Genomic DNA, 24,177 nt, shown 5'->3' with positions numbered 1-24,177 from the left:
CGAGGAAGAGGAAAGCGGAGCAGCAGAGGCGAGCGGTGTGGAGCAGGGGGCGCGCGCCGGAGGTGAGGAGAACGGGGAACGGTGCCTGGCCAAGCCAGTCTCCAGAAGAACGAGCGATTTGGGCGTTTAATCCTGGCAAGGCTAAAGGGGTCCGGATGGCCAGTAGCTTAGCTTTATTACTAAAAGCTGTTTTTTTAAAAACAGCTTAATGAACAACTTTCTAAGCGAAGCTAGAGCTGTTTTGAAAAAATTGTTTGACAAAAACAGCCGTAGAAAGCTGGAATTCATAATAGTTTCATGCATGGATGAGAGAGAAATGAGGGAGAAAGCTGGGATAAGCCATTTTTTTAGCTGTATTTTAATTCATGTCTTTGTGAGAGAAGAAAACAGCTATTTTGGAAATGAGTGTTTGACAAAAATAATGAGCTGTGCCAAATAAGCCCTATATTTTGCCCACAACAGAGGAGGTCAAATTTTTTTTCCAGAGAAGAGAACTAAAACATGTGAGGAGACTAGAGTAGGCCATTTTTTTTTCAAGAAAACACAACTCTTTTTTTTTGGGGGCGTGGGTGGTTGTGGTGGTGGGGGGTGAGGGTGTAAAGTAAGCAGAACTCTATAGACACCCAATTCACACACATTCCTTCTCTATATCTACTAGACATAAAAGTCCTATATAGTTGAATCTTTGTAACGTTTTTATCACCGGGATAGCCACAGCATTAGATTGACGTCGCTAAACTTCTATTGAAAATCATTGATGTCACTAATTATCTGAAAATCATTTTGATAATATAAGGCGTGTTCGCTGGTCTGAAACTTGACTGAAACTGACTGGTTTGGTGAGAGAAAACACTGTTCGGCTGGTTTTGATGAATAGTGAAATGAGTGGGCAACCAGCCGGCTGGTCTGGTTTTTTCAAAATTATTGTTTGTCAAAATTTTATATTGTCGTTGGATGTTTCTAATTGGTGCATTCAAGATCAAATGGATTTGACGTGAAGAATGTTCACGGTTTATTTTGTATATTTACACTAGCAGTGTCGTCTCACGCGCTTATGTATCGAGGGCAAAGAGAGAAATGCCAGCCGATTTCTTCATGGTGCGGTGGTCGGGTGCCAGCTCCTAGCCTGGTTGCTAGAGCTAATTTGGACTCGTTGAGTGCTGGTTTAGTTCCCAAAAACTTTTTTAAAAAGTGTTAAGCTATTATATCGAATCTTGCGATACGTGTATGGAGCATTAAATATAGACGAAAAAAACTAATTGCACAGTTTGGTTGAAAATTGCGAGACGAATGTTTTGAGCCTAATTAATCTATGATTGAACAATAATTGCTAAATAAAAACAAAGTGCTACAGTAACCAAATTTCTAAAATTCGCAAACTAAACACAGCCTGTAAGGCTGTAAGGGGTCCGGAGCCTGACTCGCGCTGGCCCACCGTACAGTTGGGGCCTGGCCCCGGTAGAACGCCCGATTCGGCCGTTCGCGCGGAGCGGCTAAGCACCGGTACCCGTTCCCCTCACCTCCCATCTCACCCGCGCACCCCTCCTTCCTCACCGATGCATCTGCTCCTTCGCCGCGCACGGCGGCCCGCATCTGCCCCTTCGCCGCGACCGTGGCCTCGCGTGGCGCGGCAGCCGAGCTCCTCCGTCATCCCCGCGTGCCGGATCTCACGACCCCGGCCTCGTCTGGCATCTGCGCTTGGCCGTGCCCCTTCGAGGGCGCTGCGGAGGAGAGCAGAGAAGCACGACGGATTGTGCTCGCCGTGCCCGGAGGAGAGCAGAGCAGCTAACGAATCAAGCAGCATGGCTAGCGACTCGAGCAGCACGGCGGGAGCAGCCAGCAACTAGAGCCAACGACTCGTGAAGAAGCGCGGTGTGTTCATGGCCGCCGTGCCGCCCTGCTCTGCCGTGGGCGCTGGCGAGCTCCGTGAGGGCGCTGCGGCCGACGACGACCTCCACATCCACCAAGACCATCACCGTCGTATTGTCCATACCATCCCCGGCGCCACCATCCGCGGAGGCAACAACAGCAGCAGATCCAGTGGCGGCAAGTTGAAATTTAAAGCTGGAACATGGCCTCGTATAGACCTCGTCGTCCCCCCCCCCCCCCCCCCCCCCCCTGCCGTTCCTAGTGTGTGCGTGTGTATTTTCAACAACAAGAACTGCTGCTCGTAAGTCCAAAATCGTGCTGTGGAATTTGGGTTTGATCGTGCTGCAAGCCCTGACGTCTTCTCTGTTCACGTGGGCACTTTGCTTACGCTAACAATGTTAGTACATTTGATGTCCACCTGTTCGAAGAAATTTCTCAAAGAGGATAAACTTACCGATTTGGAGAAAAGATAACTGTATCAAACCAAAGAGGTTTAGACAGTACAAACAACCTCATGTTAGGCTATCTCCAATAACGACATCCAAAATTTATTCGGCATCTTCTCCAACAACAAGATCCAAAACAGAATTCTTTCTGTAAATGGGTTTCCAGGAGATGGGATGCCCATATTTAGATTGTGCCTCTCAGGCAACCCAAAATAGGTCTCCCGTATAGGTACTTTGTTGAAGGCTGATTTTGAGTCTCTTACTACCCATTTTAGATTTGGATGTCCATATAAATTCTTTGTTGGAGACAGTCTTACGGCATGTTCGCTGGTTGGTTTCTGGGCTGGTTTGGGCTGGCTGGTGCTGGTTTGTTGTGAGAGGAAAACACTGTTGGCTGGTTGGTTTGGGCTGGCTGAAACCAACAAGCGAACAGGCTGTTAGTTTGCTAGAATTAGGTTTAGCCTACCCAAGCTACAATCCTAGCCAGGCTACACTAAGCCAGGAAACTAAATGCATCCATACTTCTCGTTTTTGAATGACATAAATGGCTAGAGCAAGTGAGCAACATCATTGTACTTGTACTCTAATTTCTCCATACAAAAAATATCTTAGGCGAGGCTCAGTGTTGTGACCATACCAAAGTTTGAACTGTGGATTCGAAAGGAAGCTAATTTCATCCCGTTCGTTTGTTGGTTTCAGCCAGACTTATTCAACCAGCCAACAGTGTTTTTCTCTCGTAAAAAAACCAGCACCAGCCAGCCCAAACCAACACCAGCACCGACCAACGAACACGCCGTTTGTCTTTAGATTTTGTTGCGGCGTACCTCCGCAACGCAGAAACCGTTGGGTTTGTAGCCGCCTCCTGTTCCTGTCAGCTCAGCTGTGAGTTTGGCAGTCCATTTCCATCCAGAAGTGAAGCACAAAACCAAGGCCCAAAGGCATGTTTACCGCTGAACCGCGGTGGTGCGAGTCGTTATGCGCCGCGCCGTCGTGCTCGCACAGTCGTTGTGCACTCTTTGAGTGCGCTAGTGACCCTTCCACAGTTCCACCTCGGCCAGCGCCAGCCAGTGAGCCAGATAAACCCAAGTGGACAAGAACAAGAAGGCACAGAACGGGCGGAGACGTCGAGACGAGACGCCAACCCTCCCCTTTTTTCTCTCTCCCACCGCCACCAACAACTTTCCTTCAGATCCCATCCACCCTTGGAGTTTGGATCCTTCCTCCCCTCTATTAAAGCACCCCACGCCGCCGCCGCTCCGCTCCCCCATCAAAATCCCCAGCGAGACACGCCCGAGCGAGCGAGCGAGCGAGCCCCGACCCCGCCGCCGCGATGAGGCCGTCGCTGCTGAAGTCCACGGCCGAGCTCCTCCGCCGCAGCCGCGGGTACGCGTCCTCGGCCAACCCGGAGCGGAAGGTGGCCATCCTGGGCGCGGCGGGCGGCATCGGGCAGCCGCTCTCGCTCCTCATGAAGCTCAACCCGCTCGTCTCCTCCCTCTCCCTCTACGATATCGCCGGGACACCCGGCGTCGCGGCCGACGTCTCTCACATCAACTCCCCCGCCCTGGTACGCCTATACCCACGCTCGGCGCGCTCCTCTGGCTTGGCTCGGGCGGACTGGACCGGACTGGATCCGAGCTCACTGGTTTCCGCTCGACTCCTGCAGGTGAAGGGGTTCATGGGGGACGACCAGCTCGTGGAGGCGCTGGAGGGATCCGACGTCGTCATCATCCCCGCCGGGGTGCCCAGGAAGCCCGGCATGACCAGGGACGACCTCTTCAACATCAACGCCGGCATCGTTAAGGGGCTCTGCACTGCCATCGCAAAGCACTGCCCCAACGTAAGCGTCGCGCCCCCTTGCCACTGTAGATCTGCAGCTTAGGGGGCAAATTTCAGGATTGGTTGCTAGATTTCGTACTCTACTTTTGGCAATTGGAATGGCCGGTGGTTGGATTTGCTGCAGATCTAGCGTTCAGTGATGATCTGGTGAAGTAAAGTGGCACACCTACCTGACAGGAAATGGAGTGGACTTGTTTGCCCAAATCATACAGAATTACCACCACGTGCTACTTGCCAGCCTCAATGCTTTGAAATTGCCACCTGAAGTAAAGAGGGCCCACTTGCTCTAGAGCTCACTTCACATGCATTGGGATATGAGATCTGTGAACATTCCCATGCTTTGCATATGAGATGTTAGATGATATTGAGTGATATATGCATGCTTGTTCCTTATATATGTCCAGTGAACATTTTCATCTTGATTTGCTTAATTTGTTCCATCACACTGATCATGTTGATTATATGCGTTTTAGGCTCTTGTCAATATGATCAGCAACCCTGTCAACTCCACTGTCCCGATTGCGGCGGAGGTGTTCAAGAAGGCTGGTACCTATGATGAGAAGAAGCTGTTTGGTGTGACTACCCTTGATGTTGTTCGCGCTAAAACTTTTTATGCTGCAAAGGCGGGTGTGCCAGTTACTGGTAATAAGATGATGTTTTAGCTGGCAGTTGCTGTAGACATTGAGATTATGGATCAGAATTAACTTTTCATCCCTCTTAACATGAGTTATTGATGTGGCCTTTTGCAGAGGTGAATGTTCCTGTTGTCGGGGGCCATGCGGGTATTACTATTCTGCCACTCTTCTCACAGGTATTGTATCCATGGACCATGTCTGAGGTTTCCTGCAAGAGAGATACACATGATCCCTCCAAAATGTAAAAGTTAGAAAATAACAAAATAACTTTTAGCATAAACATGGCTTGTGGTTATCAAATAGTGTGTGGACATTGTTGGCAAAATATGCAAGTTGATTAGCATGGAGGTTGTATTCTGTGGACTGGAGTCAAAAGAGAATGTTTACCTAGACTAGTGCAATAATTTCCATTTGTCAATTGTGCATAGGGACTCTAAAGCTTTCTTTGGTTAAGGTCTGTTTGGTTGCATGCACAACTCCTTCTCCATGCTCCGATAATGCAAAATCGACTTGATTGGTTACCTGCACAGAGCATTATGCAGCGTAGCACTATCCTCAAAGCAGTGCTGATCTGCATCCCGTTATTCACCCGAATTCGGGCGTATCCACTCTGCAGAAACTGGACAGCACCCACTCTGCAGCGGCCTTGCACCCGCTCTGCACTCCCGCACACGCCTTTGCACATCTCCGGCATCCGCTCGTTCCCAACCCCTCCCCCCTGTCCTTCCACGCGCTCGCCGTCCTCGAGGGCGGATCCCCATCACCGCCGCCACGCGCGCCCATGTCGCTATTGGAGTCGCCGAAGTTGAAGAGCACCACCGCGTCCCCCTCCTCCACGGCGGGCACGACCACAGCTGGGACCGAGCGAATGATGCCACCTCCGCTGGTACTGGTGGTGGTCGCCAGGATAGCCGGGCTTGGTATGTCGCGCAACGTGGCCAGAATCACCGCTGTGGCCACTGCACCCGGGCGGCGACAGCAGCTTCGTCTTCATAGCGGGCGGCCAGATCTAGTGACGGCATGTCCTTCCCCTCGTGGCGGCACGCGGGAGCGCGGGCCCAGCGCGGTCGCGGCATAGGGCACGGTTGTGGTGGCACGGGGCACACCGGCATGGCTGTGGCCGCGTTCATGACCACGACGTGTCGTCATTCATGGGGAACCGACGCCGCCGCCGCCACCAGCAGGCCACGAGGCGTGCCGCACCGGCCCAGCCATCAAAATAGTACTCGTCCCAGCTTGCCTGCTCTCTCTTTCTCGATGGTGGTTGGTGGTAGGAGATTGAGAATTGAAAAAGAGTTATACTGATGAATGACTGATTTTTTTTTTTTGAGAATATGAATGACTGATTTTTTTGATGAGCGTGTGGGGCAGGGGTGTGAACCTGAATGACTGATTTCACTGATGAATGAGCAGCAAGACCTCTTGCAGTGAAAGTGTTCGATGAATTGTCAATGCCTATTTTAGATGTGCAGTGCAACCAAACATAAATTATTAGATGCAGCATATCATTATACATCCAACCAAACGAAGACAAACAATACACCAGAGTAATTCAACCCAACCAAACAAGAGCAAATTGCATTTGCTTATACAGGCGTAGCCTATGCTGCATAACCCGTAATGCAATGCAAGTCTTGTGCGAACAACCAATCAGACCCTTAGCGTTTTACATTGCATAATCCTTTGTTGTACTAACATATTGTGCAAGCGATAGTCATTTCCATTGTCATGGTAGGTGTATTCTATGATGTGCCCCATCTCTGAAACTAGAAACTCAATCAAAATTTCTGTTTTATACAGGCCACTCCTGCAAGCAATTCATTGTCCCAAGAAGACATTGAGGCCCTCACCAAGAGGACACAAGATGGCGGGACGGAGGTTGTTGAAGCAAAGGCTGGAAAGGGATCTGCAACATTGTCCATGGCGTAAGTCTATAGAACATATGGACCGTTGTCAGCATGTCTATTGGTTGCACTATAGCATATGCTGTCTGTTTATCATCATTTTGGAATATTATGAGTATTTTCTTCTATGCTCTGCAACCAGTCAATCAGTAGATGCTTCTTGCTTTCATTGTTTTTTCTATGAAAAACTGCCTGTGGCATAAATTAGCTTCTGCATGATTGCCCATGACATACTTGTGCACAGATTGTCTGGTATTGTTAAGCTTATAGCTTCCAAGCTAGTTGCGACCAAAATTTGCTAAATTTACAACTACTGTTTCATGGTTGTTCCTGTATTAACTTCATTTGATTGTATGTCTATTCCATCAGTTCCCTGTCAGAATTAGATATAGCTATCAAGCTATGTAACTGTAATGAACATCATTAGCAGGTTATGATATTCATTATACAAGTATAATTGGATTAAACCTGTGAATATAAGAAACCTTCACTGTTTTTGTAGACATTGTTATAGGAAAACTTGCTCATTCTACTTTGTTAGCTTTCTGTTATTGCATTCATGTCAAATACCGCTCAAAGATATTGCTATTATGTGGAATGAAGCTTCTTGCCAAATGAAGGGCTTGTCCAGGAGCATCTGTACAAGATCATGTACCTTACTTTTCCAACTAATTTAATGCAATATGAGCGAGGCCCTGTCTGGGTAGGTGGGATTTGGATCCATATTCTTTAACTATACAGAGCAATCACCCTCATCCTAACACCCCCCTTGTCTGGAATTTCTCTGTAACTATACCTTAGCTTCCATAAGTGCTCTGCTTGTATGTACTCTCCTGTTTTACAAAATCATCATATCATAGTGTCTGTGTAGACAAACTCTAATACTCCACCAACCTTTTTTTTTACATAACCACATTAGATTTATGCTGATTTTAGGTCAAACCCTGCAATTTATTTTTCTAATAGTGTTATTCACTCTCTCTCTCTCTCTCTCTCTCTCTCTCTCTCTCTCTCCAGATATGCTGGTGCTGTTTTTGCGGATGCATGCTTGAAGGGTCTGAATGGAGTTCCGGACATTGTAGAGTGCTCTTTTGTGCAATCAACTGTGACAGAGTTGCCGTTCTTTGCCTCCAAGGTACTTAATGCATAACTGTCTACCTAAATTTTAGCTATGTATTTATCATATGGTCAAAGTAAATATCCGTGGTTCTTGTTACCTGCTTTTCTTTTTCTGTTGAAGGCTTGTAACCTTGTACAGGTTACCGATGTTTAAATTACGATAGTATAATTTGTTTCACAGTTATTTCTGACTCCCTCCATTCCAAATTGTAAGTCATTCTGGATTTTCTAGATACATAGCTTTTGCTACGCATCTAGATATATATTATGTCTAGATACATACTAAGAGTTATGTATCTAAAAAAATCAGAACGACTTACAATTTGGAATGGAGGGGGAGTATATAAGTGAAACTCTTAGTTCTGTGTCCTGAATTATTTGTGGTTGGAGGCATTAAAAGAACTTTCTCATTGTTCAGTTTTACGTTTATAATACTTTTTATTTTATTATCTCGATGTGTCCGGCGTGTCTTATGGATTAATGGGACTGGAGTACTGAACCTGCAAACCAATTGCCATTTTGGTGCATTGAGCATCCGTGTTGCATGTTAGACATCCGGTTCCATATTAGCAAGTTCGAGTTACCAGGCTTCTATTAAAATATGAAAAAAAAATGTTAAGAGCTAGCTTATGAGAGCAAGTATAATAACAGGCTGTAAGTCGACTAAATGCTGAGGTGGAGGAGAGAGGGGGAGGAGAGAGAGGAGAAGTGGGCTGTAAGCTTACAGCCGGCTTGGGCACAAGAACCAAGAAACTCTCTGAGAGAAACAAGTGGGCCATGTATTAACTGTAAAGAGCTAACTACTATATGAGTGGGCTGAGAGAAGGCTACAAGAAACCTTAGCAAGCCGGCTGTATTATTAGCCTTGCTCTGAGTCTGCCATTGCGGGTGCCCTTACAGGACAAATGAATTAGCTTTAGATAATTTATCTTGATCTAAATCTCAAGTGATCTTGACTGGAGGGTGTAAAAACAATGTGTAGTTATTGCCACTGTCTTTACCTATGCTAGTTGGACGGGTTCTGGTTCAGCATTGCTCTTGATTTTGTTAGTTTTTTTTCCCTCACTATGAGATGGTCTTGGAGTTCTAACGTTACTCCCTTTCATGTTACAGGTACGGCTCGGCAAGAATGGAGTGGAGGAAGTGCTTGGTCTGGGTGAGCTCAACGACTTCGAGAAGAAGGGGCTGGAAAACCTCAAGGGCGAGCTCAAGTCTTCCATTGAGAAGGGTATCAAGTTCGCCCACGGGAATTAGGCAACCTGCTCGGCTTCTAACAATTGATATCCCTTGCATTTTTTGTTTGACTGCCTTTTTTCCGGAACCCTTATGGTTGGCGCAATGAGGCGTAGTAGTCCATAATAAAACCCAGCGGAACGAATAAAACGTGTACCAGGAACAGTTTGCAAACACCGGTGCTTTTTGTGCTGAGCCACCACTAGTTGAGCCGTGAGGGAATGGTGAACAAACTTTCCACTTGCTCATTTCCGAGCGCTTCCCTTTGATTGTATGCATGTTTTGGACTCGTCTGGACGTCTTGTGAAAAGACCCCAATTTCCGCGAAGGGAAAAACCACAGCGTCGAAGTGTAATATGATCGTTGTAGATCATATTACTCAAATTCCAGTCGAATATCACATTCATACAACGATAATATCAGAGTACAAATAGTGTGGAATTACATAATTTATTACATCGCCGCATTGGCGGAATCAAAAGTAGCATTCATTCAGAACAGCTTAAGATAAGATCGTCAAACTCGAGCGTAGGCACGAACCCCTCAACCGTCAAACTCCTCGGAGCTATACTCCTCAGCAGAATCTGTGTGCTAAAATTTATCAGTACGATTTGTACTGGCCACTCCCATCCCTATGAGCATTGCTTTGTGGAAATTGGATGCAAATTGGACATAGTCAAAGAAACCTATAAAGCTGGGGTTTCCTATGCATTAACATATCAAGTAAATAATAATAGTTTGTCAAGTTTTAACACCATTCCCACACACATTCCACTCCATTCCCTTTTCCGAGCCAGGTTTCGATCCTGGGATCGACATACCACCATCTCCATACCATCACCATACCATACCATCGCTCAGTCGACAGGCTAACTCCCTCTCGGCACTGTCTCAAGGCCCGTAGCCCCTGGCTACGACCGACACTCTCTCACGGGGGAAGAAGAGAAGGACTCATCTCACTATCTAGTTTAAGCGAAACCCAGGAAAGGTCCATAGCCGACGAGTCGGCACATGTATCGATCGATCAACCATACACTCTGCAGAGGTGTTAGATAACCACAAGATCCGCCTTCCTCGCTGACCGTCATCAACTAGGCTGATTCCGGCTGCTTACTAGCCTAGGATAATGCCACTCTACCATTCAGCCCTGGTTCACCCCAAGTCAAGTCTGGGGTGGCTGAAACTGTGAGTCATGAGCCGGGTCCACAAGGTCTCCATGAAGTCTCGAAAGGGTGTGGAGGGAATCCTCCACGCCCCGTACCTCCTTACACTGTCCGCTATCAACCTAGCAGTAGTGGCAATATCCTACCAAGTAGTCCAGCCGTCCCGCACCATATAGGGCGAGTGGTACGTAAGGTTTCCCGGTGAATCTGAGTACTAGTAAGTCCTTAGGGATGACCAAGCCAGAATGTCTCCATCAGGGTTTCCGTTTACCGTGCCACCACAACACCTCCATCTCGGGCTCCACCCGTCACAAGTTCACACCCAGGTCCATCTCATATACCATTTACCCACCACAGGTATCCGTTTCCAGGGGTGCCCAGGTAGCATTCCGTAGCAAGACTTGCCCCAGGCTCGTCGTATACTCTAACTTGGTCGACACAACCCTCACCCTCCATACACCTAAGTCACACACGTAGCACTCTCCCCATGGTCCAGATAATACCAGTATCCACCACGCACGTAGTATAAGCGTAGTAGAAGTATGAGTAATGAAATGTATAGCAATAAGCGTGTGTCTAGCCTAATAGCAGGGTATGCAGGGGTAAGGTTGCGCCAAGGTAAAGGCTTTCAAGCAAGCATACTACCATACAAGTCCTATCATAGTATGATTACAACAGTAAAGTAAGCAATAGCAGTTCTATATTAGCCATGCGTAATAGGTGCTACGAGATTGGGTGGGATGTGGCACCTTCAGTGTAGTCGTCTCCGTACTCCTCACGGTACTCACGGTCCTCGTCTGTCAGGTTCTCCTCCGAGTCTGCAACGTTTGCATTATAGTCGCGTTAGCGACGTCTATAGAGTAGCACAAAGAAGCAATGAAAATTTAAAAGAGTCAAATGCACTCAAACATGAGTTCATTGCGTAGAGCTTGATTTTAGATGAATTTTGGTCCTGGTCTCGTATTTTTCCGAGGTCGTATGAATTAGTTATGAATTCCTGAAGTTTAAATCCTTTCTGAAATTGAATAAAGGCTGAATTAATCCTGGGCTGACACGTGTCATGGTGTCACTGGTCAACGTGGCATGCTGATGTCAGCATGACATTAGCATGACGTCATCGTCTCGGTTCCGAGCTGACAGGTGGGTCCCTCGTGACGTCATCATGATGTCAGCATCTGACGTGTGGGTCCAGCGTGTCTGTGCTGCTGACATGTGGGGCCAGGTCAACGCTCAACATTGATCGGTCAACGGTCAATACGTGCCGGGTCTCAAATGGGCTTTGGTGGGCTCGGGTCGGGCCGGTGTGGGCCGGGCCGGGCCAAACACGTGGCGTGCTGTGGCGCAGCCACGTCACGGCCATGGGCTCTTATTGGGCTTCGTCCGCAGCACGGCTCACACCATGCGGCTCACGGTGGACCAGCGCTCCTGGTCCATGGTCCTAAGGCAGGGTCCATGGTGGACCGAGCCCATCGTCATTTCTCCTCGGCTCGGCTCATGTGCACCGGGTGCAGGGCTGCGCTGCTCACCTTGCCCCTTCTCCTCTGTTTCTTCCATGGCGCGCTCCCGCCGGCGACGTGCTCACCGGCGAGCTCCCGCAACGGCTCAGGCATCCAAAAGAGGTGGGGAAAAGCCTCCCTGTGCCATGGCGACTGCAATGGTGGAGTCAGGGCAACGGATGGTGCATCCTAAGTCACTGGTCACTGCGAACGGCGGCTCGAGCACAACCGGCGTGCGGGAATGGCGCGGGTGCAGCGGCATTGGCCGGCTCTGTGGTGCGCATGGGCGTCACAATGCTCCAGCAGGCATGTTGGGTAGGTCGAGGGGTCCTCCAGGGCCTCCGGTGGCTTTGGCCACGGCGGACGGCCTTCCGATCATGTCGGCGGCGTCGGTGTGGTGGCTATGGCCTCGGAGGGCGTCACAGTGGGGCGTGTAGGCTCCTACGGATCCGTGTGGACGCGGCGAGGGCGTCCAGAGCTCAGGGCAGGACTTCCGATTTCTAGGTGGCTGGTAGGGTCTTCCCGGCGGCCACGGCGACATGGTGACGACGGCGAGGAGCGTGGGTCACTACGGGCTCTTGCGGGGTGGTCATGGCGTGCGCGTGAGTTACCCGTGGCTTCAGCGAACGGAACGGGCGAGTCAAGGAGGCGCCAGGCGCTCCCGGCGGTACTGGCCACGGCGGTCGGTGCTCGGACCGGTGGTCGGGTGCTCGGACCTATGGTCTGGTGCTCGGACTGGTGGTCGGGTGCTCGGACCAGTGGTCTGGTGCTCGAACTGGTGGTCGGGTGCTCGGACCAGTGGTCTGGTGCTCGGACTGGTGGCCGGGTGCTCGGACCAGTGGTCTGGTGCTCGGACCAGTGGTCGGGTGCTCGGAGGTGGTCTGGTGCTCTGGTGGTGGCTGCGTCATGGCGGCGGCGTTGTGAGCGCGGCATGCGTGCTCGGCTACGGCGTCCGGGGAACCTGGAGAGGCCTACAGCGTCCAAGGGCTCGGGGATGGTCACGGTCAACGTGAGTGTGCTGTGCTGGTGTGCCTAGAGGCCAGGGATGGCCTTGGCCTACGCGCTCACGGTACGGAGCGCCATGGCCGGAGTAGCAAGGTCTAGTGGCGAGCAGGGAATGAACCGGGCTCACCGTGGGTGCTGTGGAAGAAAGGATGGCGGTGCAGTGTCGAGTTGCGGCCGTGTAGCTCCGGAAGTAGTGCCGAGCAGTGCCGACCCACGATCGTGATGATGACGACGGCGTCACCCTCGGCTCTGGCGACTTCGGCAGCGTGCGAGGGCTCCGATCCTCCTCTCACGATCTCCTTCTCGGCCCTCTACTCTCGATGTGGTGCGGCTGCTGGGCCACCAAGCGGCGGCGGAGGCTGAGGGAGAAGCTAGGGCGCCGGGCGTGAGCGGCGTGCGGGCTGGCTTTATAGCCGAGCGCCATGCCTCCCAGGGCGGATGGCATCGTGCGGTGGAGGCAGATGCATCGCATCAGACGGTGGTGCGGGGTTGCGTGGGCGCGGTGCAAGGGGGACAGGGTCATGCCCCGGGCGTGACCCCCTGGCCCGCCCCTGCCACAGCTGTCGGGCGCCGGTCGCGTAGGCGGTTGGGGCGTGGGTGAGGAAGACGACACTGTAGACGGGGGTGCGGCTGACATGCGGGGTCTAGCGGGCAGTGGCTGTGAGCGAGGCAGACGGGTGCGCGGGCGTGGGCGACGCGCTCGGCCGGCTCGTGGGCCGCGTACGTGCGCGCGCCGGTGCAAGGTGGGCGCGGTTGGGCTGGCTGGGCCACGAAGCCGAGCAGCCTGGGCTGCGAGGCCTTCACCCTTTCTCTTCTTTTTCTATTTTGTTTATCATTTCATCTCTTTTGTTTGAATTCGAATTTGGTTCTAAAATTTGAATTCCAAATTGGTGCACCTAATTTATTGGAGTTGTTAAGCATATCATAACTCAAATGGAAATCCAAATCACATTCAATGTATGCAACACTTATTTGTTAGAATTTAAATAAACGCAATTAACTAATGACATGCCATGCTTATGTGTTAACTTGGGTTGGGGTTAGACCTAATGCATTTCTTAGGTTGGGTTACTATACATGACACTCATCATCACATGGAAGTTTTTAAGAAAAATTTTTGTAGTTGGTATTTTCAGTGTGTGGATTTTTGGGTTGTTACGTCTTGGCACACAGGAATCCAGTCGCTGGAGTTGCTAGATACTGGTATGAAAAATCCAAAACTGCTGTTGTCGAGATTTCGCAGCGATTGGAGTCTGATGGGAACTGTTGAGCGGGACACCTCTGAGGTCCCGTACTGGATTGGTTGTCCAGAATGGTACGCAGATATGCTTACACATTGATGATCCTAAACGCGATGCATGAATGCTTGTTCGTATGGGGCGCTGGTTCAGGGCATGTACAAAGGATCCATTTGGCAATTGGTAGATGCATTGATTTAGGGCCTGTTTGGTAGGGATTCACCAGCTCCAGATTCACTATTTTTAGCTCTACTCCACCAAAAATTTCCCAAACACCCTAGATCCATCAAATTCAAATCCACCAAAACGGTGGATCTAGAGACCAGATTCACCAAATTGGTGGAGCTCCTCAGGGGGTGCTCCACGAATGGGTGTTTCGTACCTCCTCATGAAGTTGGATAAAAATTACCCACCTTTGCCACTAGTTACACACCCCTTACCCTTACCAGTTCGATTCTTTCCTTTCTTCCCCACCTCACGGGTTACGACGCCCCTTCGACTCGCGCCTCGTGCCGACCTCCTCATCCGTTGCGGCTAGGGAGGCCGCGCCGCCCATCCCCTCCCTCCATCCCTCCACTCCGGCGAGCCCTCCATGGCCGGATCCGGTAGATCCGGTCCTGCTCGCCCTCCTGCACCTCCTTCTTCGTCCACATCCATGGGAAAAGACCGCACCTAGGGTTGGGCTTTCTCGTCAGCTACAGGACGCGGCCACCGGAGCTCCTCCTCTCGGCATCGCGGACATGCCCCCTTCGGCCGGCCTTCAACCCGCCCCAGTCAGCTGGCAGGGAGCCGCGACCGGTGTCGACCCCGCCATGGCCGGTGCTCAGGCAGGCGCGGGCGGCCTCCAGACCGCCATGGACGGCGCCCACCAGCATGCCTTGGCTGCCCAACAAGCCTTCCTGGAATCCTGGCCGGCCAGCAGCCCCTACCGACCGGCCAGCAGCCCTTACCGGCTGGCCAGCAGGCAGCCATGGGCGCTGGGGGTGTGGCCACTGGTCAAGCAGGCGGTAGTTCATCGCAGCAGCCCTTACCGGCTGGGCCAGCAGGCAGCCATGGGCGCTGGGGGTGTGGCCACTGGGCGCTAAGGTTATTTTGGAGAAGCCCACCAAGAAACCTAAGAGTAGCACAACCCTTGTTATCCAAGAGCACATCTCAAAGATTTCTGAGTCTGCATCTTCTTTTGTGTCTAAAAGGCAAGGTGGGATCACCATTGAGCAAGTTATGGAACATGTTGTGGCATGTGGGGCTGCATATAAGACCGATGAGCATTTTGTGGCAACTGAGTTGTTTGTGAAGAAAGAGCAAAGAGAAATGTTCATGACCCTCCCCATCGATGAAAGGCTCGATTGGCTTAGGAGGAAGTACAATGTTCATGATCCTCATTTTGTCCCAACAATACCAGAAAAGGCTCTTGCTCTAGCTTGGAACAACTAGCATGTAATGGAAGACTATCTAATGTTGAGAAGTTGTCATGAACAATCGTAATATTTAGTTAATCTTTAGTTATTTTTATGTATGGACAATCGAAATATTGTTGACATGAGTTAATTAATTATCTATTTGGTGTGTCATATTGCATTTGTGTTTTAAAAATATACCTTTTTTGAATGAATATAGTCATAAGACGTGAGCCACATGTCTCATGTTACAACCTAAGGGCAAAACAGGCTATTCCCACCAAAACCTCATTTTCGTGAATTTGGATCTGTTGTTTTGCCAAACAGTTCTCTGGTACATACACGGTGGATCTCAGATTTACGGTGGAGCTAATCCATGGTGAATCCTAGATTCAGATTCATATTTTACAGTGGTGAATCTCTGCCAAACAGGCCCTTAGGTGTGGATTTCTGGTTGGAGGGTCTGGAACGAGCGATTGGCTGATGCATCGATTTGGCGAGGCATGAACCGGCACGGATGGATAGTGCCGGATGCTCAAGCGGCTCTGCCCAACACGCTCCCAAAAAAGTAGGAAGATATGTCTATTCTTTTTTAGATGATGTAGCACGCTGGACCGTATCCATCATGAAAAACGAATATGGGATGTTTCCCGTTTTTATTGGTTTGCTGGAAACCATAGATGTTATGATCTACATACTGAGCAAAACCGGTGCACTGGTCTTGGGGCATGTTTTGATCCATTAGCACTAAAAGATAGCTAGCTAGTAGTTAATAGCCGTTATTTTTTAGCTTGCTAATCTTTATTAGGAGACCGGCTAGATTGACGGTTGGACAGTGGATTGAAGGAACTTATAAACTATTAGCAGCTTTCAGCTAATAATTAGCCGCTAATTTTTCAATGCACTGTTTCTATCTGTATCCTGTCAACTCTATGGAGATATGATACACGCGGTGGAATTAAGAACTCGTAGTGGTGGAATTAAGAACTCGTAGGCAAAGCGGTAGCCACGATGACAATGCAGCTTGGCGTATCTCTGTTGCACGTACACTTCTTTCGCATACACTCGTGGTACATGCTCCAGTCTGGCGTCAAGTTATTTTGTTATTCATGCTATGAACAATATTACCTCCTAATTAATTGAAAAACTGTCATAAGACGTGCTACGGTTGGATTAACGATCAAAAAATTTCTACAACATGAGCAAACAGGTCGACCCAGCACACCTGATATCATTTGTCTCTATCAGTGCTACTGTCATCGAAGTAGACCTGGAATTAAGAACTCCTTCTGACTAAGTAAACCAGGAAGCTAGATTTAGCATGCATATCTCTGGCAGCTGGATCCTTCCATAGTTCTATGTTTATTCAGACTCATGTTACACGCTTGAAAGCTACCGTTTTGGCGTGCCAATCAACGTCGTCGTCAACTCGTCATAGATAAATTTCACCAAAAACGAAAAAGGGTGGCAAATGTCACAAAAAAACAGAGTGAAGCAGGATGATGATCAGATCTTGGACGGGACAAGCAACTAGGCTTGCACGCAAGCAAGTGACACATGCACTTGTACCTCCATTCTTGTTGCCAGGCCAGGCAGATCGTCTGCCTACCTGCAGGGGTCTGGGTCCCTTTTCCCTACCGGCGCTCACACTCCAGTTCTCTGATGCACTCACAGGATCGGAAACGTTTTCACAGCAGAAAAATCTTGTGACTGTTCGTGCACACACCTGACCTGACGTACGTAAGAACGCCATGCATCAATGCAAGCAGGCTAAAGTGCATGACCGGCATGTTCGTATTTGGAGCGTACGTGTAGATGTTGGCTACAAGCCAAGATCATTTTGTCGGAGACGCAAGGTCTCACTACCAACATTTCGTTGGCGCATCTAGTTTCCCGTCTCGCCGGTCATTTTCCAGCTGCACGATATAATACACTTTCTTTTGGCACACTGAGATAGAAGCATTTCAGAACGAACATAGCAAAGCCGTTGTCATCGATCTCATCGACGCGACCTGCATCTATCTAGTCTATATAGTGATATATATAAATACACCCCATGACCACAAGCAGCAATGCAAGCCGAAACGAAGCTACAGCCAGCAACCAGTCTGAACCAAACTCTAGCTAGTAGCCCAACCAAAGGCGATGACGCTCGGAAGCATTGCCAGCCGGTGGCGCGAGCTCCAGGGCGCGGACTCGTGGTCGGGGCTACTGGACCCGCTGGACCTCGACCTGCGAACGAACCTCATCACCTACGGCGAGCTCACGCAGGCCACCTACGATGGGTTCAACCAGGAGAAGCGGTCGCCGCACGCCGGCGCGTGCCTGTTCGGCTACTCTGACCTGCTGGCCAGCTCGGGCGCCGCGGCGGCCGGGAGCTACACCATCACCAAGTTCATCTACGCCACGTCGGCGCTCCCCGTGCCCGAGGCGTTCCTGCTGCTGCCGCTGCCGGACCTGCTGCCGGAGTCGTGGAGCAGAGAGTCCAACTGGATGGGGTACGTCGCCGTCGCCACCGACGAGGGCGTCGCCGCGCTGGGCCGCCGCGACATCCTCGTCGCGTGGCGCGGGACCATGCGCAGCCTCGAGTGGGTCAACGACTTCGACTTCACGCCCGTGTCCGCCGCGCCCGTGCTGGGATCCGCCGCCGCCGCCAACCCGGCCGCCTTGGTGCACCGCGGGTTCCTCTCCGTGTACACGTCCAGCAACCCGGACTCCAAGTACAACCAGACCAGCGCCAGAGACCAGGCAAGTGTTAGCTCTGCTTGCTACTGCTACTCTATATATATGTACTGATGACTACTGAGATTCAGATCGACCATTTCCCAGTTCTTTGACTTCGTCACCTAAAAATCACCAAAGTGTTTTCGACAAATTAACCTTCAATTTTCTGTAAACATTTCACTCATTGGTGAAAATTGTTCACCGTGAAGAATTAATTCGTGGCTGTACGTTAGAGTCTAGGCACATGCACATTGCATGAATGTTCCGGTAGGCCCTACTTGTCAGGCACTGATCATTGGCTTAAACTTGCATCCAATTAAGCAACGAGTTAGCTCATGCGAAAAGGAATGCATTGATGGCTTAAATTTGTTGAGAGGCATAAAAGTTTATACTTAAGCAACGAGTTACTGTAAAAATATGTTTTTATAATTAATATAATGATACTTGTTATCATAGATATTAATAATTTTTGTATAGATTTAGTTAAATTTAAAATTGTTTGACTCTTTGCCTTTGGCAAGTGAGAATTGCATTCTCTTTAGGATGAAATGGAGTATTACCAAATCAGATGCTTATCACGTACTGTGCAGTGCTTAGTGAAGAACCACATGAATGAAATATGATATGGTGCAGGTCCTGGCGGAGGTGAGCAGGCTGATGGCACTGTACAAGGACGAGGTGACGAGCATCACGGTGACCGGGCACAGCCTGGGCGCGTCGCTGGCCACGCTCAACGCCGTGGATCTCGCGGCCAACGGTGTGAACGCGCCGCCGGCGGGCTCCTCGCAGCCGCCGTGCCCCGTGACGGCGTTCGTGTTCGCGAGCCCGCGCGTCGGGGACGGCAACTTCAAGACGGCGTTCGCGTCGTTCCCGGATCTGCGGGCGCTCCACGTGAAGAACGCCGGCGACATCGTGCCGACGTACCCGCCGCTCGGGTACGTGGACGTGGCCGTGCAGCTGCCCATCGCCACGGGGCGGTCGCCGTACCTGAAGCAGCCCGGGACGATCGCGACGCTGCACAACCTCGAGTGCTACCTGCACGGCGTCGCCGGCGAGCAGGGCAGCGCCGGAGGGTTCAGGCTGGAGGTGGACCGCGACGTCGCGCTGACCAACAAGGGGGAGGACGCGCTCAAGGACCAGTACCCGGTGCCCGTGGAGTGGTGGGTCGCCAAGAACAAGTTCATGGTCAAGGGCGCCGACGGCCACTGGGCGCTCCAGGACTTCGAGCAGATCTGATCAGATCAGAGAGCCAGCTCGCGCTGCCATGCACGATGTATGTAGTATATATATATCTGAATAATGAGTGCCAATAGGCAATACGGCATGCATGTATGATCATTCAGGTTGTGCGTGTGTGTGTGTGATGCTTCTCAACTCTTCCTCCTACGAACCGGAGATTGCGATGAGGCTGGAGTCAAATATTATTTATAAATAAATAAACCATCCTCTGATTGTGATTGTGTCTCATGCATGGTGCCATAATTCTTGGCTGATTCTTCCTGCCGTATAGACGGCACTGAACAACAGCGCTCTGAGGTGCACGACGATTTCTGAACCGGAGAAGGCGGACGCGTCCTCGTAAACAGGCCGATTTTCTTCTAATAACGGATTTGTTCCGGCTTCACCGCTTAAAAAATCTTCAAATCAAAGAATAAGTATGAGACTACAGATCATCTCCTGGTGAGCTTTGTCTACTCCAGGGAAATTTGGACCAAAGTCGTCAGAGTGGCCTGTTCGTTGGTTGGTTTCTAAGCTGGTTTGGGCTGACTGGTGCTGGTTTATTGTGAGAGAAAAAATACTGTTGACTGGCTGATTTGGGCTGGCTGAAATCAACAAGCAAACAGACTTGTTTGAGGGTTTGGTGGCTTCATTCATTATCAGCCCCGATTTTAGGAAAGGTTTTGATTTTGACTCGCTGGTACTGCTCATCTCATGGTCTGGAATGAGCGCAACCGTCGCCGTATTCAGGAACGAATCAATGCAGCAGCCATTAGCTCCTAAATTTAGTAGTTTTTAGTTATTTTAATAATTTTTTTATCAAACACTATGACTAAATGTGACTAAAAGGACTTTAGTCCTCTCTATTAACTCTGAAGTTAGTGACTAAACCATTTAGTAGCTCGTTTAGTAGCCCAAACCAAACACCCCATATGATATGGTGCAGGTCCTGGCGGAGGTGAGCAGGCTGATGGCACTGTACAAGGACGAGGTGACGAGCATCACGGTGACCGGGCACAGCCTGGGCGCGTCGCTGGCCACGCTCAACGCCGTGGACCTCGCGGCCAACGGTGTGAACGCGCCGCCGGCGGGGTCCTCGCAGCCGCCGTGCCCCGTGACGGCGTTCGTGTTCGCGAGCCCGCGCGTCGGGGACGGCAACTTCAAGACGGCGTTCGCGTCGTTCCCGGACCTGCGGGCGCTCCACGTGAAGAACGCCGGCGACATCGTGCCGACGTACCCGCCGCTCGGGTACGTGGACGTGGCCGTGCAGCTGCCCATCGCCACGGGGCGGTCGCCGTACCTGAAGCAGCCCGGGACGATCGCGACGCTGCACAACCTCGAGTGCTACCTGCACGGCGTCGCCGGCGAGCAGGGCAGCGCCGGAGGGTTCAGGCTGGAGGTGGACCGCGACGTCGCGCTGACCAACAAGGGGGAGGACGCGCTTAAGGACCAGTACCCGGTGCCCGTGGAGTGGTGGGTCGCCAAGAACAAGTTCATGGTCAAGGGCGCCGACGGCCACTGGGCGCTCCAGGACTTCGAGCAGATCTGATCAGATCAGAGAGCCAGCTCGCGCTGCCATGCACGATGTATGTAGTATATATATCTGAATAATGAGTGCCAATAGGCAATACGGCATGCATGTATTATCATTCAGGTTGTGTGTGTGTGTGTGTGATGCTTCTCAACTCTTCCTCCTACGAACCGGAGATCGCGATGAGGCTGGAGTCAAATATTATTTATAAATAAATAAACCATCCTCTGATTGTGATTGTGTCTCATGCATGGTGCCATAATTCTTGGCTGATTCTTCCTACCGTATAGACGGCACTGAACAACAGCGCTCTGAGGTGCACGACGATTTCTGAACCGGAGAAGGCCGACGCGTCCTCGTAAACAGGCCGATTTTCTTCTAATAACGGATTTGTTCTGGCTTCACCGCTTCAAAAATCTTCAAATCAAAGAATAAGTATGAGACTACAGATCATCTCCTGGTGGGCTGTGTCCACTCCAGGGAAATTTGGACCAAAGTCCTCAGTGCAGCTAGACTGGAGATGCAGCCTCCGCTGTCAGATCAATGTTTGAAGGTTTGGTGGCTTCATTCATTATCAGCCCCGATTTTAGGAAAGGTTTTGATTTTGACTCGCTGGTACTGCTCATCTCATGGTCTGTCTGGAATCAGCACAACCGTGGCCGTATTCAGGAACGAATCAATGCAGCCACACCGCCTGCTGTTACTAATTGTTACTAATTCTGGAAGAAGCCCATGCGTGGATTCAGGCCGGCTACACGTCGCTAGCGCCTCTGCTGGTGAGGGCGGTGCCTTAGGAGGGTGTGCTCTATACCTTGCTGTCGCAAAATTGTACTTTGTAATAGGAAGCTGTAGTATTCTTGGGAAGCCGGGATTTGGGTAGCTTCGGTATGCGTCTTGCAATGCCGTGCTTCCTTTGTCTCGGTTGTATCAAACTTCTAGCTCCTTTCCTCTTAGGTTTGGTTTGGATCCTTTGAATTAAATTCGTTCTACTAAATTATAATTTAGACATATATTAATTAAGCCAATATGATTATATATGAAATATATTTGTATATTATTGTTAGCCATGCACGAGAGATGCTTATATGTTGTATTTCTACTGTAGAAAAGCGAGTTGAAGAGCGTGCTATAAGTTGCAGAGTAGAAACATAACATGGTGATCTATAAAATCAATTTACATCCCCAATCCTATGAATTTGAGATAGACTTATATGTGAACTTTGGAAAGTTGTGGAATCTCAATTTAAAGCTAAATAGCCTAATTCATTAAGTAGATTCTAATTCCTCCTAAATGAAGGAGTCCAAATGGCCCCTTTATGAAATACTTACGCTACGGCGCACGTTCGTGAAAAAAAAAGATTAAGTATGAGACTATGACTGAAAATCAAAACACAAAAGGTGTTCGACATAAGTGCATATATAAGCAATCATAAAGATCATGCAAAGCCTCTATGGGACTGTCAGCAGGCACCTGAGCGACTCCCAAATATTTTTTATTCTCTTCATGGAACATCTTTTGCTAGAACATACAGCCGTTCTAGGTCAAAAAAAAATGTTCAACTGCAAAGGAGTCATGAAGTGAAAAATGTTCTATACTTTGAAAGGGAAAAAATGGTTCATTAAGTAGTAAGGGGGGAGATGTTAATTTACAGGTGCCTGAAAAGTAGCCAGGCTCTCAGGCGACGCTTTACAGTCGTTGGATTTAATTGAATGGCTGGATCATCGCCTTCAATCTCTAGCGTAGCTGCTGCAAGGTCATTAACCACCGATGGGGCAGTCTAATGCAGCAAGGTGAGGCTCCACCGCAGGACACGGGGCCGCTCCGCTCGCCCACTGGTCTATGCACCTCAGCGCCTGTGGTCTGCAGGTTGGGCGAAAGCAGGAAGCAAGCAGCAGAGCTGCATCGCTGAACAGTACTAAAAACTCAGTCGCCTGATAGATAGGAATCGTGAAGTGTTAAACATATATAATTAGCGACATAAATCATTTTTTAGTTGCTTAGGTGACATAGATATAGGGAACATCCCCAATTCCCCATGCATAACCAAATGACTACTTGTCAATCGATTGTATGGGTTTTGTCCTTTCCACACAAAGCTGCCTGCATGGCAAGAGTTCGTTCCATCCCTTCGCCGTCTACTCATCATCCTCGTCCTCCTCGCAATCCATCAAGCTCCAGCGCCCGTCGGCGCCCTCCACCATGCCCCTGTTCAGCGGCACCCACCACCCGGGCGGTACCCCATAGTCGTCCCGCAGCGCGTCGTACAACTTGTTCACCAACGCCACGTCCCGCGCCACGGCGAGCTCGAACCCACCGCGCGCGCCCCGCGTGCCCGACACGCCGTGCAGGTACACCTCGAGGTTGTGCCAGGTCTGCTCGCGCCCGGGGCTCTTCAGGTACGGCGACTCCCCCGTGTCGATCGCGAGCTCCGCGCCGACGTCGTGGTAGAACACGATCGGGTACTTGGGCACGACGTCGCGGGCGTTGCGGACGCGGAGGAGCCGCAGCCCCGGGACGGCGTCGAACCGCTTCTTGAAGCCGCCGCCGCCGACGCGCGGGCTGGCGAACGCGAACGCGGTCACCGGGAAGGCGGCCGCGCCCGCCGTCGCCACGTTGTAGCCGTTGGCGGCGATGTCAAACGCGTTGAGCGTGGCGAGCGCCGCGCCGAGGCTGTGGCCCGTCACGGTGATGCTGAGCTCCTCGTCCCTGTAAGTGTCCACCAGTCTCCGCACCTCGCTCAGCGCCTGATGCCGTGCGCTGTCCTGGTTGTGGCTGGACGCCGGGTCGGTGGAGGTGTACATGGACAGCCATCCACGGTGCACCATGGTGTCGCAGGCTTGGCCGTCCCCGAGGAGGCCTCTGGTCGGTACCATGGGGAACTCGAGGTCGTCGGCCCACTCCAGCTTCTGCATGGTGCCGCGCCACACGACGACGACGTCGCGGCGGCCCAGCGCGGCCTTCCCTTCGTCGGTGGCCACCGCGACGTAGCCGATCCAGTTGGACTCCCTGCACCGGCGCGACCTGGACACGGACCTGAGGATGAACGCCTCCGGCACGGCCACCGACGACGTGGCGTACAGGAACCTGGTCACCCGGTACGCGGCGGCGTGCGCCAGCAGCCGCACCCGGTCGAAGAAGCGCGCCATGGCGAAGCGGGACAGCCCCGCGTGCGGCGACGCCCGCTCGCGGTTGAAGGCGTCGTAGGTCGCCTGCGCCATCTCGCCGTACCGGAGCACGGTGCGGCGCAGGTCCAGGTCCAGCGGGTCCAGCAGCCCAGCCCAGCCGCCGTCGCCGCCGCCGCCGTGGAGCTCGCGCCACCGCCGGGCCGTGTCGCCGAGGCCGCCGTGCTGGGACATGTTGCC

At 51.0% G+C, this 24,177-nt stretch overlaps 4 protein-coding genes across 4 annotated transcripts; 3 read left to right on the top strand and 1 right to left on the bottom strand.

The window, feature by feature from the left end:
• The first annotated feature begins 3,423 nt into the window (after positions 1-3,423).
• LOC136516718 (malate dehydrogenase, mitochondrial-like) lies at positions 3,424-9,352 on the top strand. Its single transcript, XM_066510197.1, has 7 exons — positions 3,424-3,879; positions 3,979-4,152; positions 4,625-4,793; positions 4,901-4,962; positions 6,587-6,711; positions 7,708-7,825; positions 8,923-9,352. Exons 1-7 carry the CDS (start codon positions 3,646-3,648, stop codon positions 9,061-9,063), a joined length of 1,023 nt encoding a protein of 340 aa, XP_066366294.1. The 5' UTR covers positions 3,424-3,645; the 3' UTR covers positions 9,064-9,352.
• Positions 9,353-17,391: 8,039 nt separating this feature from the next.
• LOC136517715 (phospholipase A1-II 7-like) lies at positions 17,392-19,416 on the top strand. Its single transcript, XM_066511357.1, has 2 exons — positions 17,392-18,089; positions 18,699-19,416. Exons 1-2 carry the CDS (start codon positions 17,487-17,489, stop codon positions 19,299-19,301), a joined length of 1,206 nt encoding a protein of 401 aa, XP_066367454.1. The 5' UTR covers positions 17,392-17,486; the 3' UTR covers positions 19,302-19,416.
• An 816-nt stretch (positions 19,417-20,232) lies between these two features.
• LOC136517716 (phospholipase A1-II 7-like) lies at positions 20,233-21,059 on the top strand. The gene has a single exon (XM_066511358.1). The coding sequence runs from the start codon at positions 20,254-20,256 to the stop codon at positions 20,830-20,832; it is 579 nt and encodes a 192-aa protein (XP_066367455.1). The 5' UTR covers positions 20,233-20,253; the 3' UTR covers positions 20,833-21,059.
• A 1,693-nt stretch (positions 21,060-22,752) lies between these two features.
• On the bottom strand, positions 22,753-24,177 carry LOC136518610 (phospholipase A1-II 6-like). The gene has a single exon (XM_066512281.1). It carries the CDS (start codon positions 24,169-24,171, stop codon positions 22,951-22,953), a length of 1,221 nt encoding a protein of 406 aa, XP_066368378.1. The 5' UTR covers positions 24,172-24,177; the 3' UTR covers positions 22,753-22,950.

This window comes from Miscanthus floridulus, chromosome 17 (assembly GCF_019320115.1).
Source record: "Miscanthus floridulus cultivar M001 chromosome 17, ASM1932011v1, whole genome shotgun sequence".
Lineage (NCBI taxonomy): Eukaryota > Viridiplantae > Streptophyta > Magnoliopsida > Poales > Poaceae > Miscanthus > Miscanthus floridulus.
The sequence above is the reverse complement of the archived record's forward strand: the minus strand, read 5'-3'. Positions and strand labels throughout refer to the sequence as shown.

Coding starts and splice junctions, on each gene's coding strand:
- LOC136516718 (XM_066510197.1), top strand. CDS start 3,646: ATGAGGCCGTCGCTGCTGAAGTCCACGGCCGAGCTCCTCCGCCGCAGC. Junction 4,794..4,900: donor GGCGGGTGTGCCAGTTACTG/GTAATAAGATGA, acceptor GGCCTTTTGCAG/AGGTGAATGTTCCTGTTGTC. Junction 6,712..7,707: donor TCTGCAACATTGTCCATGGC/GTAAGTCTATAG, acceptor CTCTCTCTCCAG/ATATGCTGGTGCTGTTTTTG.
- LOC136517715 (XM_066511357.1), top strand. CDS start 17,487: ATGACGCTCGGAAGCATTGCCAGCCGGTGGCGCGAGCTCCAGGGCGCG. Junction 18,090..18,698: donor AGACCAGCGCCAGAGACCAG/GCAAGTGTTAGC, acceptor GATATGGTGCAG/GTCCTGGCGGAGGTGAGCAG.
- LOC136517716 (XM_066511358.1), top strand. CDS start 20,254: ATGGCACTGTACAAGGACGAGGTGACGAGCATCACGGTGACCGGGCAC.
- LOC136518610 (XM_066512281.1), bottom strand. CDS start 24,171: ATGTCCCAGCACGGCGGCCTCGGCGACACGGCCCGGCGGTGGCGCGAG.